Genomic DNA, 19591 nt, shown 5'->3' with positions numbered 1-19591 from the left:
CGATGGCTTTGTAGTGAGGAGCTGGGGGTTCGAATCTCAACTTGGTCAATTCTGACCTTGACAAATCCCTTCATGTCTTTGGGTCTCTGTTTCCTTATCTGAAGAAACAAGGCCAGCAACAACACAAACAATCATTGACGCATATGTAAGAAGTGCTAGACGAACGATTTCTCCTTGGAACAGCCCTGCAAGGTTGGTGCTAGAGCCATCACTACCTCTATTGCACAGATAAGGAAATGGGGGCTGACCAACGGTTAGGGATTTGCCCAAGGTCACATGGCTCATGAGTGTCAGGAGCAAGGCTGCCTTGGCTTAGATGGCCTCTAATGTTCTTTCCAGTCCCATGCCTAAGATCTTAACCCCAATCCCTCTGGCCAACATTCTGGGGATATGTCCCATGGGTGGGTGTGATGCCAAGACAGACTGTTGATCAGACTGGCTCAGGATCTGAGGATGGGGCTAAGATGGAATGTTCATCTCTTGATGGTGTTGGCTACGAGTGTTCAGAGTTAAAGGCTTGCCTCATGTCCCTGAAAGGAATAAAATGGCAAATTTAAAAATGCTTGGAACATTGCTCACCCATGTTTCCCATAATTATGAGACCAGCTCTTTCTCAACAACCATGTGCAAACCATAATTAAGTTTTTATCACCCTAAGAAACTAACAAAATTAGGGCCGTTTGCAGCAATCAATCTTTGTTAAGAATCCTTTCCCAACATCAGTTAGATGGGAGTGGAGATCCCACTTGCTTGAAGGGACCATCATTGCCAAATCAGATTGCTGTGCTGATGCCCAGGTGAGGCAGGAGGCCAGGCTCCAGAGTCACTAAGAGCCAATTCAGAACTCTGCAAAGAGATACGTAGGGCAAAAAATACTCAGGGAATAGGCATGTAATGAGGATCAGGGAACAGGAATGCTGTTCCTTTGATTTTATTTACCAGGATAAGCAAAAATGGATTGACTTAAACTAGCATTTGCCAAACCAATTTGGCCAGGAAATACTTTGGAGCTTGAAATCTACGACGAGATCCTATAAATGCTTGTCTCTAGAGGCCCCCAGGGAACAAAATACCCTTCAGATAAAGAAAAAAAGAAGGAAATTCCGCAGCAAAGCAGAGGAAATCAGGCCTATTTTTGCTCCTGGGGTGGGGGTATCTATATACATAAGAAGCATTGCTGATACATTAAAATGTCAACATTTCATATTTTAACTACAACTGCTGCATCACCATTTTTGGCAGCATGGATATTCACACCAGGATCCCCTGGGACACTGTCTGGGACCCCAATTCTTCGGACGTTTGGCTGTGTGCAGTCTCATTTCCTGGCCCCAGCAGAGGGGGCAGGATCTCTAAGGGCCCTCCCAGAGCTAACCATGAACGTATGAGAATGTCCTAAATCCAACCATTCCTCTCCATGCTCCATTAGAAGTCAGCGTGGTCCAGTGGCAGCAACATTGGGACTGGAGTCAGAAGTCCTCATCTCAAAGCCAGCTCTGAGACTTAGTCTCCATGTGACCAGGGACAAGTCATTTTATCTTTCTGGGCCTGTGTTTTCATCTGTAAATGGACGGGATTGAATAAAAGGAAGAGAGTGGTAGAGTACAAACTAGAAATGGGAGGTAACGGTAAAGCCATCGCAGAAGGCCTAGGATGGCAGGCAAGGGACTTGGCACCATACTAGGTGGGCAGAATGGAGGCACAGCTTGTGTTGACATGCCCAGATCTATCTCCCTCTGCTTCAATCACTTAGCAACCTTTGCTCTTCGAAAGTCAACTCTAGCCATTTGTCACCCAGTCCAGAACCTATGGCTGTCATTGGCTGGTCCCCAGCTCATCTTCTCCCTTAAAGAGTTCACTACCTGATTCAGAGTCTTCCTCTTTAGCCCAACTCCAGTCTTTATTCTGGAGGACTTCAGGATACCTGTTGGTGTTCCCCGACCTCCCACTCCCTCGGCTGGCAGAACTTCCACAACCTACTCCTCTACTCCCCTTCAGCTATGCACAGTGGTGGTCACACCCCTGTTGTTCCCATCACTCACATGTTCCATTTCCACAATTGAGAATCTGAAGTTACTTTGATCCTAATTTATCCCTCCATCTCTCTCTAAGACTGACTACAACTAATCCTGTTCTTTGTTGTCACCATGCCTCCTCCCCCACCTTTGGCTTTGCCCCAGTGCCACCTATTACTTATGTACACAAAGTAGATGGCTCTAGCAGTATTGGGAATGAGGGAGTGGGATGGGAAGAGGCTGGAAGCAAGATTTGTTAGGAGGCTGTGGCAATGGTTTGTGCAGGTGGAGTGCATTGTATACTAGTTAGCAGCAAGGGGAATAGTGAAAGAAGACTTTATGGGAGAGATATTTCAATAAGAAAATCCAAAGGATTTGGCAATTGATTGTATATTTCTCAGCTGTGCATGACATCTTGTAAAATTGTCTATGTTTGTGCAAGGGGACAATGCACCCCAAGTCTGGGGGGTTGTTCTTGCTACATACACTTAGTAAATACCTTTTCTAAAACCTAATTCACTCTGGCTGATAATCAATGGAGAACAAAGAGGTGGAGTCTGTGAGGGATGGGCCAATGGATATTGTTTACCTTGGTTTTTTGCAAAGATTTTGATAAAATATCCCTAAAGGATCTCATGCTAAAAGTCTTGTGGAAGAAATGTAGAGAAAAGGTTTGGACAATAATATAATCAGAGTAAATCAGAACTGCTTGGATGGCTGGAATCAAAGAGCAGCTGTTAATGATTTAATGTTAATATAGACAAAGGTCCACAGTGGAGTGCCCAGGGATCTGTGCTTGGCCCTGTGTTGTCGCAATCGCATTTATTAAGCACTTACTATATACCAGGCACTAGGATAGACACTGGAAACATGCTGTTGTTGTTCACCCTTTGTTCTCACAGGACCAATGATATTACGAGGTTGATGTCTCGTCTTGGACAGGAACTGGATATGAGTGGGGCCAAGCCGTGCCAAGTCATCAGTGACTCAGGCTCTTCCAGAGTCCCACAAATCTATGCAGAAGGCAATCCCTGCCCTCACGGCACTTACATTCTAATGAAACGAGAGAAGACCTGAAAGAAAGCTAGAAAGCAGATAGGGAGAATCAAGGTACCCAGTCTAGGAGGATCGTAGAGAAAACCTGGGAGGGAAGATAGCAGTGTGACCACAAAGGGATGAAGACCTGGCTGGCCAGAGCATCTTCCTGAAATGGCTGCTCTGGCAGGAAGCGGCAGATCACAGGAGGGGGCTGCAAGGCTCCTTCCATCCTGTGGAGCCCAGGGCGAGAGCCCTTTCTGGGGCATTGTGCAGAAAGTCTGGAGGAGATTTGGGATGGCGGTGCAGAGAACGCAGATATGGCTGATCTGGGTAAGGGCACAGATTGTCTCCCCCCGAAATGTGCAAATGACACAAAATTTGGAGGGATAGTAACACAGTGGATTACAGAGACAACATCCAAAAAAGTCTTGACAGGCCAGAGCATTGGGCTGAATCTAAGATGAAAGTCAATAGGAAGAAATGCAGAATCTTCCATTTGAGTACAAAACCCCCCAAATCACAAGTATATTATGGAGGATCATGTTTAGATAGAAAGCAGCTGTTCTGAAAGAGACCTGGGTGTTTCAATGGAATTGACTGTGCTTGGCACAGTGCCGGACACACGTGTTTTGCCACTGCCTCCTAAGGACCAGAGGACCTTTCTTTGTGACTGGCAGCTGAGACCTCCCCTAGGTGTTGTATCCCCAGCTAGACCAGGAGCTCCTGGAACATGGACTGACAGCTTTTCTATATCCCTGGAGTATCCCTGGAGTTGAGCACATAGTAAAAGCTTAAGCCCTGCTTCATTCATTTGTACATGTTGCAGTGGTTCATGTGTGGTTCTACCAGGATGTGCACTGAGGTTCCTCTTCCAGCTCACGTTCTGGATCGGGTCATTTGTTCAGGCAACACAGCTAGCAGGTGTTAGAGGCATGTTTACACACCGAGTCTTCCTGATTCTGAGTCTAGCATTGCCCACTATGCCACGCCGGTATAAATTATATTTATGTAAATGTGGATACACGTATGCACATACAACCGCATGTGCACATTAAATGATGCAATATTTGTACAGCACCTGGAACGTAGTGATGCTCAATCAACGCTTGCTCCCTTCCCCCACCTGCTCCACACACATATACATATACCTACAAATGATCAACATGCCGAGTGCCTTATGTTCCACACAAGAATGTTATCACATCCGATGTCAGCTCTAATAAGCTGTTAAAAAACAATACAGCTCCCCCTCCACTCTGCCTCCCTCCCTCAGACCAATTTGTTCATTTCCAATAGGATGTTGATTAGCCAGCAATCACTGCGCAATTAGCCCAAAACGAAGGTCACTTGGCGCTTGGGTCTTTGAGTGGATCGTGCCCGTCCTCTGGGTGTCTGGACCATGTGAGCAGCGAAGGCAGCGAACGCTGTGAGCTCTGCACAAATAGATCCGCTTCCCTCCCTGACTGCGGCTGTGCATTAATGGAAGCGAAGAATGGGGAGGCCACTTGGAAAAGAATTGCAGCTAATTAGTGGCCTTCTCTCTGCAGGAAAAGAAGCTCATTGAATCAGGTCCTTGGCTCCCTCGCCTTGTGCCCCCATCCGAATTCAAATGAGATAATGCATGTAAAGTAGGTGGTGAGCAGCCTCGAAGAGTCCTCATTACCCTCAGCATAGGGCTCAGCCAGCAGAGCCGGAAGAGGGGCCTTCCTGGCTCTCCAGTGTGACCCATTCATCTGACAGATGAGGGAGTCAGTGAGCCTGAAGAGGAGTGAGCCACCCAGATTGTTAGCATCTGTGCACGAAAGCTTGACACCTCCAGCAGCGGCAGAACCAAGACGCCTGCCTGGCTTAGGAAATTCAAGATGGAATCTCTTAGAGAAGCAAATCAGTGTTATCTCCAAGAAGAGTGCTTTGGTTTTCCTGTTGCTAGCTTAATGTGTGGGTCCTAGTCAGGGTGGCACCGCAGTCTAGGTTCTATCTGTCGGACCTCATACCTGGCAGCCTCATTTCTTTATCTGTCCAGTGGCTACAATGATGCTTTTTTAAATGTCTAATTCTCATCCATAGCCTTTCTTTTTATATAAGCTTCATTTCCAAAGATACCTCTCTTCTCCCCTATTTTCTTGCAGCTTAACAAATCTAACCAACCTCTCACCTCAGCCTGACAGTCAGTGCCACGTTCCATACCCACAATGGTCTGGCTCAGACCACACAGTTAGTTAGTATTAGAGCCAGAATCTGAACTCAGGTCATAAGGACCTAAGGGGCTATCAAGTCCAACTCCATTATTTTACAGACGAGGGAACTGAGGCACAAAGAATGAATGACTTTCCCAGGGTCACACAGCCAGGAAGTGTATTAAGGTGGCATCTGAACTCAGATCTTACTAACTTCAAGTCATTTGACTGCTTCTTCACACCAGTGGTTCTCCAAGGGTGGTTTATGGCTTCCTGAGCATCCCTGATGTCAAATCATTTCTCATAATAATACTGAGACTATATTTGTCATTCAAAGACTCCTTCCAAATACACATCTTTGGGAGGCCAGATTTTCTTCAACCAAAACAACATATCCCAATAGTTTGAATGTTGAAGCACATACAGGAATCCAGCCAGCTTCTAATAAGCCATTCTACTCCTCTGCGCTCCCACACACACACACACACCAGACACTCAGTTGGTAATGGCCTTCAGCCTTCACACCCTATAGAACACTTTGTCATGTACATCTTTTTATGTCATCTTTTGTCCCAAGGCCTTCCCTATGGGTGACTTACTACATTCTATCTTTCCTGGCCTCTGGTCTCTCACAACCTAACACAACAATCATCATTGGTTGACTGATTAGCTAGCAATGACCTTAGCCCTACTTGTAGCTTGCTACACATCTTTGGGCAACTTAGCCTCAGTTTCTACATTTGTATAATAAGTCTGCATCAGGGCATCTTAACTTGGAGTCCACAGATCCCTAACAGGTCAATGGACAAGGTTCAGTGAACTCTGATATGAAAAAAAGAAAGGATATCTTTATTTTCACTAATCTCTCACTGAAATGTATTATTTCCTTCAATTATGATTTTTTTTAAAAAAATTGATTCTAAGAAGGGGGCCGTAGGTGTCGTCAGTCGAAGCGCTCCATTATACAAGCGAGATCAAGAACCTGTGGCCAATGATTTTCATGGACCCTTCTACCTGAAAATTCTGTTGTTGCTGCTGCTGGGGTATTTTTAGGAGGGAGTGGGAGGGAGCATGTGGGATATTGGGTTGGCTTAGGGAACGCCCAGTGCATAAATCGCCTTCACTGATTCAGGTGAACAAGCCATCTGTGATTTTTAGTCTTAGAGAGCTGCCCCTTTCCCTGGGAGAAGTACAGTGCCTTCTGCATGGCCACACAGCTAGTGTGTGTCAGAAGCAGGGTTTGAATCCCTTCGCCACATCCTGACTCCAAGGCTAGTCCTCTATCCAAAAAGCTAATCCTATGACAACTGTTTCTTTTTCATCCTTACATTCTACAGGGACTGGCAGAGACACAGATCTAACTTGTGTCAGAGGTTCACAGCAATCACCCCAGAACTCCCTGTGAATGGCCAAACTCCTCTCCCCACAACAGGATGCAATTCAATCCCATATCTACCAACAAGAGCAACAGTCCTGCTCTCAAGCAGCTTATGTTCTACTGGGGAGGGAGGAGGGAAACAACAAAGTAGAAGGATCCAGTATGTTCTCAGATGAGTCCCCACAAAGTAGACATGGAGCAGGACCAAGTCATTTCCAGAGTGCTGAGCCCAAGGGAGGTGGGTTGGCTCACAAAGGGCTTGGCCCTCCAGCTCGTCTTTGAAGGCTCTGAGGCAGAGGGGAGGCAGCTTCACCCATGCCTTACCTGCCTGGTTGGGCACTGTAGCTTTGTTAGCACTATGGAGCTGGTACACTTCAGAGGGTTAAAATAAAACAAAAAAGTCTTCTTCCTACAGAGAAAGACAACAACGGAAAAAGAATTAAGATTAGGGAACATGGAAACACCTGCCATTTTGGTCCCAGGCATCCTAGCCCATGAGACCTCTCCTGTTTCTATTCACCTTCAGTAAAACAAGGCTTTACTGTGGGTCTCTTCTGGGCTAAAAGCCGCTGACCCCGGGAGCATGTGTCTTTATTATCAGAGCCTAGAGGGAGTTGGAAGGAACCCTGAGGGTCCAAACTCATTTTACAAAGGAGGAAACTGAGGGACAGAGAAGGCATTATGGAGCTTTTACAATAATTTAGGCAATTGTGGACTGCCAAGGATGCCCCGTGGTGCAGGAACAGGCCCTGGAGGCCACAGCCTCCTTGGTGTTGAGTGGGTAATTAACAATGATAAGGAGTTCCCTTTCAGAGCAGTCTGTTCCAAAGCCTTTGAAATGGTCTGCCCACAGCTTTCCAGGCTCTGAGGAGGAGACCAGAAGAGAGGATGGTGAGTAACTGAGTTTTGTGGATTCTGCTGTAAGGTTCCTTAAGGTCCCCACAGCTTATGGGAACCAGTTGCTCAGGCACTGGGAGATGTCTCAACTCAAAGCTAAGCATTGTCCTGGGAGGGTCAGGGGAGGATCACGAGGATCACTGACTTAATTGGAGAATGGAGACAGGGAGGAAGCACATGAACATTGTGGCTTGTTCATTCAACCTTGAGATCTCTGACAAACAGGGATAAGAAAATCAAAATTAAACTGACAGCTGAGTTCCTGGGCTCGCCTGTGTACTCTCAGTCAAAGTGGTGTGTGAGAATGACATCACCCTCTAAAGTTAGCCCCAGTACACTGGAGATGGAAGAAATGGCTTCATTTGTGGTAAAGATGCCGAGCAATACCCCCACCTGTGTTCAACAAGCAAATGAAAAACTATATTGTGTGTGTGCATGAGTGTGTGTGTGCCAGTGTGAGTGTGTGTGCATGTGTGAATGTGTATGACTGTGTGGGTGCATGCAAGTCTCAGTGTGTGTGCATGTGTGAATGTGTGTGACTATGTGTGCATGAGTGTGAGTGTGTGTGCATGTGTGAATGTGTGTGACTGTGTGGGTGCATGACAGTGTCAGTGTGTGCATGTGTAAATGTGTGTGACTGTGTGTGTGCATGCGAGTGTGAGTGTGTGTGCATGTGTGAATGTGTATGACTGTGGGTGCATGCGAGTGTGAGTGTGCATGCATGTGTGAATGTGGGTGACTATGTGTGCATGAGTGTGAGTGTGTGTGCATGTGTGAATGTGTGTGACTGTGTGCTAGTGTGTGTGTGCATGTATGAGTGCATGTGTGTGTGTGCATATGTGAATGGGTATGACTGTGGGTGTGTGCAAGTGTCAGTGTGTGTGCATGTGTGAATGTGTGCGACTGTGTGGGTGCGTGCAAGTGTCAGTGTGTGTGCATGTGTGAATGTGTGTGACTGTGTGTGCATGCGAGTGTGAGTGTGTGTGCATGAGTGTGTGTGTGCATGTGTGAATGTGTGTGCTAGTGTGTGTGCATGTATGAGTGCATGTGTGTGTGTGCACGCGCACACACGTGAACTTCCCCCTCTCCCTATGCCCAACACTTTGGACAGACAGGATATTTCTTCTGTGCCCACTTCTGCTAAGGATGCAGAACAAGGCACCATGCCCAGTGCCCAAAGTTCTCTAAGGAGACTTTAGGAGCTGAAGTTCCTATAGTGGCCAGAAGATGGCGCTGACATCAATCTAGTGTTTGCTGGTTGAGAACTCAGCCACCCACAGTTGACCATCCCGGCAAACGGCTGTGCCAAGGGCAGCCCTGGTGGCATCTGCTGCTGTGCCCAGCCGGACGCTCGTGAAGCTCAGGGAGCCTTTCCCAACTCCCCTGGGTGTCAGGACCCCCGCCCCCATACCTTGGGCCTTTCTTTTGTCTGTGCTTGGTGCCTCCTCACCTTTGTATGTGGACCCCTGCCCATCACTGGCACAGAGCCTGGCCTTCTCTTCTGGACCAGACCTGGGATCTCACTGATGTGGGAGCTCCCAGATAGAAACTGCCCTCCCGAGGCACATCAAACCCTGCTTGGCAGCTTCGTTTTAGAGATTTTTAGGGCATCTCCTGGGAGCTTAGAAGTCACACCACCAACATGTTCCAGAGGTGGGACCCTCTGGGTCCTAGACCAGCTCTCTCCCCACCAGGCCAGGCTACTGCTCGGGAGCAGGGCATACCAGCCCAAAAGTGAACCTGGCCCTGCCCTCACAGGACCATGGGACATGAAGTCCAGGCTTTCATCGACCTCCCTGAGGCCATAACAGCAGGCAGGGCACAGAGTGGAGATGGGGTCCAATGCCAAGTCCAGGGCTCCCCCCACCCTCCGGGCTTCCCCAGGCTTTTCTGCAGTTCAGACACTGTAACTTAGATGATCAGCCCAAGAAAGATAAAGACTCCAAGTGAAGGCTCCCTTGAAACATTTGGTTTTCTTTCACTCAAAAGGGACATTTAAAAAGGTGAGTGAGTCCCAAGAGGATCTGGTGGTTTTAAAACTGCAAAAGTCTGAAAGGCAAAAATTGACTAAACTGGCATGGCAATCTTTGCATGCCTCGTGTGGACACACCAGTAGTGACTCTTCTCGGGTTTCATCCATCCATTCTGTAGATTTTGTACATCTCTAGTTATTTTCACATCATCTTCCCCATTTGAATGTCACCTCCTTGAGGGCAGGGACAGTTTCTTTTTCTGCCTGGTACCATGGCTAGAGAGCCAGTCTCAGACCCAGGAAAACCACAGCTAAAGACCGTGTCTGCCGCATCCTGGCTATGAGACCCTGGGTACCTCACTTCCTCTCCCGTGTTCTAGGCAGCCCTCTGTAATGTCAATTAAGTTGGGGCTTTCTTACTGTTTTAAAATGATTAATTAAGTGTCTTTGGGTCTTAGTAGGTGCTAAGCCCTAGGCCCAAACCCCTATTAGGTGCTAAACCTATGTGGGTGTGAATTGGTAATTAAGGTGGGGCCCCAGGTGGGGCTAACTAAGGGAGGCCTGATTAGATCTTTGCTCCTAAATTTGCCCCAAACCCCTATTAGGTGCTAAGCCTATGTGGGTGTGAAGCTCCCAGGGTCCTAAGGGGAGGTGCTAACTCCAGAGTCAATCATAGGAGCCTAAGTTCTGGTCGCTCAGATGATGTTTGATGACGTCTGAAACTGTATAAAAAAGGGAAGATAGAGCCCTTTACTCAGGGCTCTCACTCTTGGTGGTGCGATGATGTGGAGACTCCAGGCAGCTGTAGCTAAGAGCCCTCCAGCTTGCCCGGATGTCCGGACTTGGTTTTCTTGGTAACTATGAATTGTGATTTGTTCTGTTTCTAATGTATCTTTGTATTTGTATTTGCTCTGAAGTTCAGGGTGCTGGCTTTTTCCCCTGAACTAAGTGAATGATGTTTGTACGTTGGATTGAAATAAGATTGTTAACCCCTTGACATTGCTCTCCTTAGTAAAGCAGATCAAAAGAACCTATGCTGGCAGCATCCTTGTTGTTGGGCTTGTGCTGGTTTTTCACCCCCACAACAGCTGCTAGCTGGATTGTTGTAACACCTTGCAAACCTTTATACTAGAGAGAAGCCACCAGCCAACCTGTGCTGGTAGAGTGTGTCCCAAGGACATTCCACATCCAATGCCTTACTCCCATCCTCCTGAGTGTCTCCTGCTCTTAGCACATGGGAAGGACGTAACCAATGCTTGTTGGCTGATTTCATTGTTTGGGAAACTGGAAGCAATTCTTAGTTTCCAAAATCTGCTCCAGTCCCATCTCCGAATCACAGATTTGTGGAGACCATCTGGTCTAAGCTCCCCCTGAACAGGAATCCCTGTGGCAGGAGATGGCCGTCCGGCCTGTACTGAAGACCACCAGGGAAGGAGGAGGCCGCTAGTGCCTGGGCAGGATCGCTCCACTTTGGAAGCCCTCTACTCATTAGGAAGTGTGTTCTCCTGCGTGGAGTCAAAATCAAACCTCTTGAAACCACTCCTCATGAGCCTCATCTTACCCACTGGGGCTGAGCACAAGAATCCCAAGCAAAATATCATTAGTATTTTCAACCAACATACACACGGCAGTGTATCTGATTGCCTCATTATTATAGTCATTCTCCTGGACACACACTCTGGTTTATTGACATCCTGTCTCAATGTCCCTCCCAGGACCAAACACACTATTCCAAATGTTGTCTGGCCAACACATAGTATACATCCAGGTTTCACTCACCAATGGACAGGGGAAGGATGGAGATCTATGCTTATCACCCCAGGAGAAGCAGCTGAAATGGTTGGCCTGGGGGATACTCCAATACCTCCCCTACCCTCCTCCAGCCACCCCAAGGAGGCTCTTTCTTCTCTCTTCTCCCCCCTCTCGCTCTCTCCCTCTCTCTCTCTCTCTCTCTCTCTCTCTCTCTCTCTCTCTCTCTCTCTTTCTTTCTCTCTGTCTCTCTGTCTCTCTCTCTCTCTCTCTCTCTCTCTCTCTCTCTCTCTCTCTCTCTCTCTCTCTCTCTCTCTCTCTCTTTCTAGCCTCATTACATATCTCTTGCCTCCTACACATTGGTCTTCTCTCTGTTCCTCACACCTTGTACTCAATCTCCCACCTCTGGACCTTTGCATTGGCCATCCAACACACCTTGAATATACTCCTTCCTGGCCTCTGTCTTCAAGACACAGCTGCAGCACCGCCCTCTACATGAGGTCTCTCCTGATCCCTCTGTTTTCTAGTGTTTTCCTTCCCCAATTGTACATAAATACCACAGCATCTTCTGAATTTATCCTCCTGGTATTTCTCTATCCTGCATAGCTATGCACATACACATGTGTATGTACACACACACACACTTGTAGTCTTCCTCCAACAGACTGCAAACTCCTTGCTGGCAGAGACTGTTTCATGGGCTGTACTTGCATTGCCAGGACCTAACCTGGCACCCAGCACGCAGTGGTTGCTCAGTAAATAATTGTCGATGGATAGAGTCTTTTTTGGACACTGTCCCCTTTTAAATGAAGCCGAAGACGGCAGCGTGGCTGATCGAGCACCCGACATGGAGTTAGGAGGGTCTGGGTTCAGATCCTGCCCCTACTCTGCTCAAGGCATTAAACCTCTCTAACCCACAGGCTCCTCTTACGTCTAGAGTCTGGGCAATCAGAGCACCTGGCATCCGGCGTGTAGTGAGCATGATTTGTAGATCATTGAGCACTTAGAGAAACGCCAGGTCTTATCATTTCTTATTCTTGTTGCTCAGGGACTTCAGAGGGATTCTGCACGCACCCAGAACCGCAGAACGTCAGGGTCACTTTTCAATCACACGCCTGAGCTCTGATCATCTCAGACCGTCCCAATGGAGGTGAGGTCTGGGCTCAAGCCAAACGTGTTCTTACCACAATCCACGGGGATCCCACCACTGCGCGTGAATGCAGAGCTGAATTCACTTCTGACTGAATCTACTTCCTTCATTGAGTTGAATTCCAGGAAATATTCCGGGTCTGGGCACACCAGAATGTGCACCTGCCCTCAAGGAGTGGACTTCCCAGTACACGAAGGTGTACACGTTATAATACGCTACAGAAGCATCATGGAACTGTCCCAGTTCTTTGCTATGGCACAATTTGTCGTATCCAAGTCCATTGAAAAGAAGTGGGTCAGTGGCTGGGTTTGGATCCCTTTGTGTCATAGAGATTTTATTTTCTATGAAACCTGTAAAATGATTTTAAAATAACTTTGAGGAACTAGGGACAGGAACAAAGAGATTGCATAGCACCTAGAGTTTTCTTTGTCCCACTCACCAGCCAGGCCTACACCTTCCTGAGTCACTGAGGTTAAGAGCTACGGATTATTGTACTGGGTAAAATCTCAGGCCAGTATTGAATTTCTGAAAGTCCCTCCCAGGGGCCTTCTACAGTAGCATGGCTGTCCTCCATGACCTCCAGCTCCAATGGGTAGGAATGTGCCTCCAAAGCGTCCGAGGCTCCCCTGGGTGATCTGTTAAGAACTGAGTCCAGGAATGTATCTAAATCTTCCTTGAACCTATTTATATTTTCAACCAGGACCACCTCTGGAGGCAGAGAATTCTGTTAACAAAAGGAGTTCCTTTCTTCCTTTCAAAGTTAGGGCTTTGAAGGTCCCCCACAATTCCGTACTAATGTCCACAGAAGGAGAATTGGTCATGAGGGCTCCAGAGATGCATGTGCCAGCTGCAGACATACACAGTAAGGAAGGGACAGAAGCCAGTGGGCGTGGGCAGGCACTTTCCACCATGATGGTTTGCTTCCCCTCTATTTTTAAGCTAAAGGAAAGGAAAAGATAGATTTATTCTCGATAACTGAAATTGCAGGTATCCTTCAGCAGAGAGAAGGAACTGGTGGAGAATCATCTTCAAATTTGTTTCCATTTTTGTCACTGTAAGTACTCAAGGCCAAGCTGATCGGTGAACTCCAAGGCCACCACGCATCACCATGTCTCCAGGTTTTTTCCTGTCCTATGAAATATATCCAGGAGGAGGGATTGGACTTGTGATCTCACTGGTTTAAGAACTGAACAATGATGAGAGAGGAGACTTATTCTCCCCAGGAAGACTGGCACTTTCTTTGTAACCTGGAGTTGGAGAGAGTTGCTCAGGGCCCTGAGAGATTAAGAACTTGTCCAGGGTCACAGTCAGTCTGGATCCCAATAAGTTACTTGAACCAGGTTTTAGAAGCTGATGCTCTTGATCCACAATGCCGAGCTGCAGTGGGGCAGACCCTTCCATTACTATCTTAAATTTGAATTCTGATGAGGTGGTTGGGACAGTCCAGCATTTATAATTTCATTTTTATGAAGCTTTGTCTTTGCACCATCCGAAAAAGGCCATGAGAAAATGACAACCTCATGGAAAGCTGTCCAGAGGATGTTAAGTAATCAGAGGAACTGGGTTCAAATTCTACCTCTTACATTATCTGTAGGACCTTTGGCATCACTTAACCCCCATGGGCCTCAGTTTACTCTTCTGTAAAATGGGGAGGGTGTTGGACCAGGTGGCATCTGACATCCTTCCTATAATCCTGTGTCCTTAATTCATGCCACTCAAAACCTTGTGCCTGGTAAGAAGGTGGCCCGAGAAATGAGGGGACGAGAGAAGACAAGGGACAGAGGAAGAGAGAAAAGGAGGCAGACAGTGCTGGTGGGGTCCCCTCCCACCTCTGACCCTTTGTGCTAGGGTGGCCTTCGGGCTTCTGGGACTCATGGAGGGGCAGGCCTAGGGACTCAGGTCTTGTCCAGCTTCAGATCTAGGGTCCTGGGAGTGGGGGTGGGCTTGGCAGTGCCTGGGGATGTCTCCGCCCACGCTGGGCAGACACGGGACTGTACTCACTCATTGCGGGTGTTCTTCTGGCCACAAAACTCCCCATTGCTGTCTGTAGCATAGGCCACTTTCTTGGCATCCCCATAGGCCCAGGCTGCGGGAGCAAAGAGAATGACATCAGCGACGGGCAGTCTGAGGCAATTAAAATGCTCCCCCTGCAATGAACCCGTTGCCCCAGAGAGCCAAGATTATTGATTTCCCTTACATGGTCATTTCTTAATGAAAAACAAGATGAGATACAGCCGAATCCATCAGAAAAGACGTTCCTCTCCATCCCTCCGGATTCAGCTGGTCTGCGGCCAAAGCATGAGGTAATGCACTTAGAAGATGACATTTATGCAAATGAGGAGAGGACCGGGGGACAAGAGCTTGCTTGGCTGAGAGCCACGGCCTGATGGCACGCGACCAAGTGACAAATGTGCAGGGAATAAGATGATGTCACTGTTTGTGGTCAAGTAAGGGGGGTGGCCTGTCTTGAGTCATTGTTAGGAATGGGGTGTGATGGGCTGATTGTGGAGACGGGCCCCAGTGAAGGGGGCTACCTCCCATTCGGGTGAAGTTAAGGTTCTAGAGCTAGGAGGGACTACCCACCTCAGAGGTCATCGAGACCCACTCCTGCCTTTATGGAGGAGACCACTAACTCGCCCAAGGTCACACAGGCTGTAAGGGACCAAGGCAGGATGGGACCCATTTCAGAGCCAACATTCCTTTTGCCGTTCTCATTGGCCTTGGGGTTCTGGGATTTCACCAATGTGGGCAGTCCCTGCAGACGGGGGCCCGTCCACCCTTCAATGTAGGGGCTCTGTGAGAGAACTGGTCCCCAGACTCACCCCCATCCCCGGAAGCCAGCTCGGGAATGGTCTCAGTCCATGACATCATGCTGCCTTGGAAGATAATTCTTATGATGGTCTTTGAGGGGAAGCTGCTGGGATAAATCGGCCCTAAAAGGTGCCTTTCGGCATTATCTCCCCAGGATTCTATTTCATCTTTTTTTTCTGGAAAGGTAAAATAGTCACTTTGGCAGAGGCATCATTATTCTCGTCTTAATATCAGTATCATTCCCACGTGGCAACTGAGAGCTTGGGCCCAGACAGGGCTGATTTTCACCTGCGCCAGAGAGAGTCAGGCCTTGGGAGCAGCTTGCAGGGAGGGCTAGGGATGGGAAGGCCTGAGCTCAGATCAGCCTCACATGCTGATGGTGGTGGGAGGACCTTCAGAATGTCATTTCCATGCTTCAAGCCTATTTGCTTTTCTGGGGAATGAAGAGATTGGCCTTGAAGGCCTCGAAGGTCCCTTTAGAATTGATGACCCAGGAGTTCATGGCATCATTGGGAGATCTCAAAGTGTACCACAGACATCATCTTCCAATCTGTCACTCCACAAAGACTAAGCCACCTGTTGGCCCGGTGACCTTGAATCAGTCTCCCAGAGGACTCGGGGCCAGGGCTCCAGTGCTCAGACATGGTAGCATAGAAAAGGAAATGATCCACTGGTCTTGGTGGCAGGACCAGTGAGTGAACAAACTTGAGTAAAACGCACATACTGCCGTTCATCATTTGAACTTCCTCAGTTAGTCCTGATTTCTGGGAGGAAATGCACTGATACTTTGGGGGTGGGGTGGGGCATGGGCAAGGTGAGGTGGTTTCATCAGTGTAGTGAACTCCCAGTATGAAAACTCATTCCCCCAATGCAGGTCAGCACCTTCTCTGTAACTTGGCTGCTGAGGCACCAAAGATATAAGGGACTTGCCCAGGGGCAGGCATTTCGGAGATAGGCCTTGAACCCAAGCTGTGGTGCCATCCATCACACCACAGCACCTCCCACGGAAGTGCCGATGATTTCCCCAGCCTGATAGAGGCTCTGGCTTTTTGTTCTTTATAGATGTCAGCTTCCTCCTCTCCAGCAGAGATTGGATTTGAGTTTAGTGTATAATTCAATCATCTTTATGGCCACTTTATTACGTCTGACTTTGATAAAAAGAAAAAGAAAAAATCAATTCTCCCTTAAATTTAGCTGAGAATCCTGACAGTGAAAAGCATTTTCTCCCAGCTCCCATTCCTGTCCATTAATCCAGGCTTGTCCTTTAAAGATTCAGGCAGCTTGAGGAGCCTCCTGGTCTAGCGCCTTCTCAGAAGCCGCAGAGGCTAGACCTGACTCCTCGCCCTTGCTCATCCCCTTTCATAACTCACTGCACCCAAGACCTTTCCTGATGGTGCAGTCCCCATCCCAAACAACATGGAGCTCCTGGTTCCCAGAGCTGAGATCCTGACATGGCCATGGTATAGATTAGATGAACCAATGAAAATACCTCACACTTTAATAGAGAATCAAGTCTGATGACTGGGGAGATTTCAAAGTCAAAAGGGGGTCCTTTACAGATGAGGAAATTGAGGCAGAGATGGAAGTGGCTTCTCCAAAGTCGGGAAGATCATGAAGCGCTGTCCTCACAGCAGACCCGGGACGTTGTCCCCTTTTCATGGATGGTTCACCTGAGGCTCTGTGAGGTTACTGTACGCGAATGTCCTGATGTCACAGGAGCACAGGACTCAGAGAACACCTACACATCTACATATGATCAAACTAAGACCAAGAGCTATTGAGTTGGCCAAGGTGATGGAGGCGGCCAGGGGCAGGGCCAGGGCCTGGGTGCCCTGACCACAGACACAGCCCTCCTTCCCTCTACCATGCATACTTGCTGGAACTCAAACCCTCTGGCTTCATATCCAGAGTCTTCTCCAGCCTGACTTGCCATTTGGCCAAGTCATCTCCTTGTATGGGGCATATAAGGTGTCCCCAATGTCTTAGCTTAAAATGGAACTGAGACTTTGGGGACACCCAGAATGCTCATTTCAAATGCTGCCTTCTCCCCACAAGAGGCCCTTCCTGAGCTTATGTGCCTTATAAACATTCCAAGAAACATTCTACTCCCAGGGAGGCAGACCAACAATTTACCAAGTCCCTGCTCCGTAGACTGTGGCCTCCTTACTTGGGGAGGAAATGAAACCTGTAAGGTCCAGAGCATCACAGCCCTCCCCTGCCCCAGCTCCTGCTTTTGGGGTAGAATGAATCTAAGATGGTGTAAAGTAGGGTCCTTCAGACCATAGGGAGTGTGGCACATGGCTGGTCAGGGTTTTCTATTGTGTTTGTCTGAAGATCAAAGTCAAGTCTTTCTAAATAACAATCCCAGGATGGAGGCTGGCTCACCAAACTTATCCGTCTGTAAAATGGACATCACCATAGAACCTACCTCCCCAAGTTGTTGTAAGGATAAAATGATACAACACTTAGAAAAGACTTTGCAAACTTTAAACATTCTATAAGTGCTAGCTGTTATTTCTTTCTTTGCTTGTTTGGCACAGAGAGCAGAGTTCTGGGCCTAGACTCAGGAAGGTCCCAGCACAACCTGACCCACACTCTTACTAGCTGTGTGACCCTGGGCAAGGCACTTAACCTCTGTTTGCCATAAATCTGGGATAATAAGAGCACCTACCTCGAAGTGAGGGACAAATGAGATGATCTACACAAAGTGCTCTGGAAACCTTAGTGCACTATGCAAATGGGAGCTATCGTTACTGGTATGATGGCAATTTACCTGAAGCTATGTCATCTACACACTGGAAGATCTCTCCTCTTCCATTTGGACCGCTCCGCCTCACCAACGTCCCTTCATGAAGAAGTCGAGATACCCTCCCCCAGTCTCTGCCCTGCTTAACCTCACCCCCATACTCCTTAACAAAGTACAGCTTGGTCCAGATGGACCCCCTGAAATGGTCTCATGTATAGGAAAGGGCACTGTTCAAAGTAATAAGTACGCAAAATGTGGTAACTGCTTCCAGATCCCTGGAAATGTTCAGTGAGAATTCGAATGCTGCGGCCACTTCAGGGGAATTCATTGGTCGTACCAACTGGGCCTCGGATGAATCTTTGAAACACTCCCTTTTATGTGGGCTTTCCAACTGACTGCTTCATTTGTCATGGATGCTTCCCCAGCAGAGCCCCCATCCAGAGTCAGGCTTCCAGTACGATGCCTACCAAACACCATCACCCCCGTGCCCAGCACTCACTTCACTGTTTTCCAAGCTGGGTGTGCTAGTCCAGGGAATGGAGCTCTTCCGAGGCTCCACCTGTCTCTGTATTTCTTCCCTCGTTCCCCCCATTAAAGGAGCAGAGAGGAAGGAGGAAGCAGAGGGCTTTCCTCTCTTACCATCCTCTTAGCTTTAGAAAGGCTGCTGAAAGCAGCTGAGACAGAGACAAGCTGCTGCTTGAGGGAGGAGAACTCCATCTGAAGAATAAGCAGAAATTAGCTTAATGAAAGGTCAGATGCAATGCCTGCAAAGCCTGGCTTGAGGGCCATGGAGGCTTTGAAAAGCGGCAAAAGGCCAGGCTGATCCTCTGGGCAGAGAGACCCTGGCCAGGCCTGACCTCCAGAAGTGCATGATTTAAATCGTGTATACTTCTCCAACTGATGAGTCTCAGAGAGCCTGATTAGAAAAAGGAGTTTTTAAAGAAAGGCTCATGTTTTCCTGTTAACTATTTCAACACAGTTTCTGAATGTTGCCTATTTACTAGGAATTATGAAGGCAGTTAGATGGAACAGTGGGGAGATTGGATTTGGAGTTAGGAAAACCTGAGTTTGAATCCTGCCTAGCTCTGTGAGCCTCAGCAAATCCTCTAAACTCAGCCAACCTCAGTTTCTTCATCTGTAAAATGGAGATAATGATACCTCCTACTTCACAGGGTTCTAATGAGGATCGAGAGGTGACATATGTAAAGGGGATTGCCAGCACAAGATCCTATATAAATGCAAGGATTATCCTTATAGCATATATTATTATATTACAGATGAGACCTTTTCTCTGCTCCCCAAACCCCCTTACACCTCTCCAAAGCACAAATTATATCTCTAAAATAAAGCAACTTCATCTGTCTCCATGGTCTGGGACAAACGGAATCCAAATGACAGGTAAAAAAAATCAATCATGAACTGAGGCCTGTCCTGAGGTCCCACAGCAGCCACCCCCCACCATCCACCACAGCACGGTGATGAGTCTGTGCTCACTGACCCAAGGATGGCAGCTTCCAGCTTCCAACAGATCCCCACCCCACAGGCCCAGGACCTCCTCCCTCTCTCCAGCCACTGGAGCATTCTATGCTGAAAAGGATTTCTTCAGAACAGAGGAAAGAGGGAAAGACATAGTCTGGGCTTGAAATAGGCTTAACCCC

At 47.9% G+C, this 19591-nt stretch overlaps 1 protein-coding gene across 1 annotated transcript in view; it reads right to left on the bottom strand.

The window, feature by feature from the left end:
- SLC44A5 (solute carrier family 44 member 5) overlaps positions 1 to 19591 on the bottom strand; it is a 144331-nt gene that overhangs the window by 98712 nt on the left and 26028 nt on the right. The window contains exons 5-8 of the mRNA XM_036754157.1: positions 18573 to 18650; positions 14978 to 15170; positions 14378 to 14462; positions 6933 to 7017 (exon numbers count right to left, since the gene is read on the bottom strand). Of these exons, the coding sequence (XP_036610052.1) occupies positions 6933 to 7017; positions 14378 to 14462; positions 14978 to 15170; positions 18573 to 18650 (441 nt within the window). The remainder of the gene's footprint in view (positions 1 to 6932; positions 7018 to 14377; positions 14463 to 14977; positions 15171 to 18572; positions 18651 to 19591) is intronic.

The sequence above is a fragment of the Trichosurus vulpecula genome, chromosome 4, assembly GCF_011100635.1.
Source record: "Trichosurus vulpecula isolate mTriVul1 chromosome 4, mTriVul1.pri, whole genome shotgun sequence".
Taxonomy (NCBI): Eukaryota; Metazoa; Chordata; class Mammalia; order Diprotodontia; family Phalangeridae; genus Trichosurus; species Trichosurus vulpecula.
Note: the sequence above shows the minus strand (reverse complement) of the source record. Positions and strands in the feature narration are given on the sequence as shown.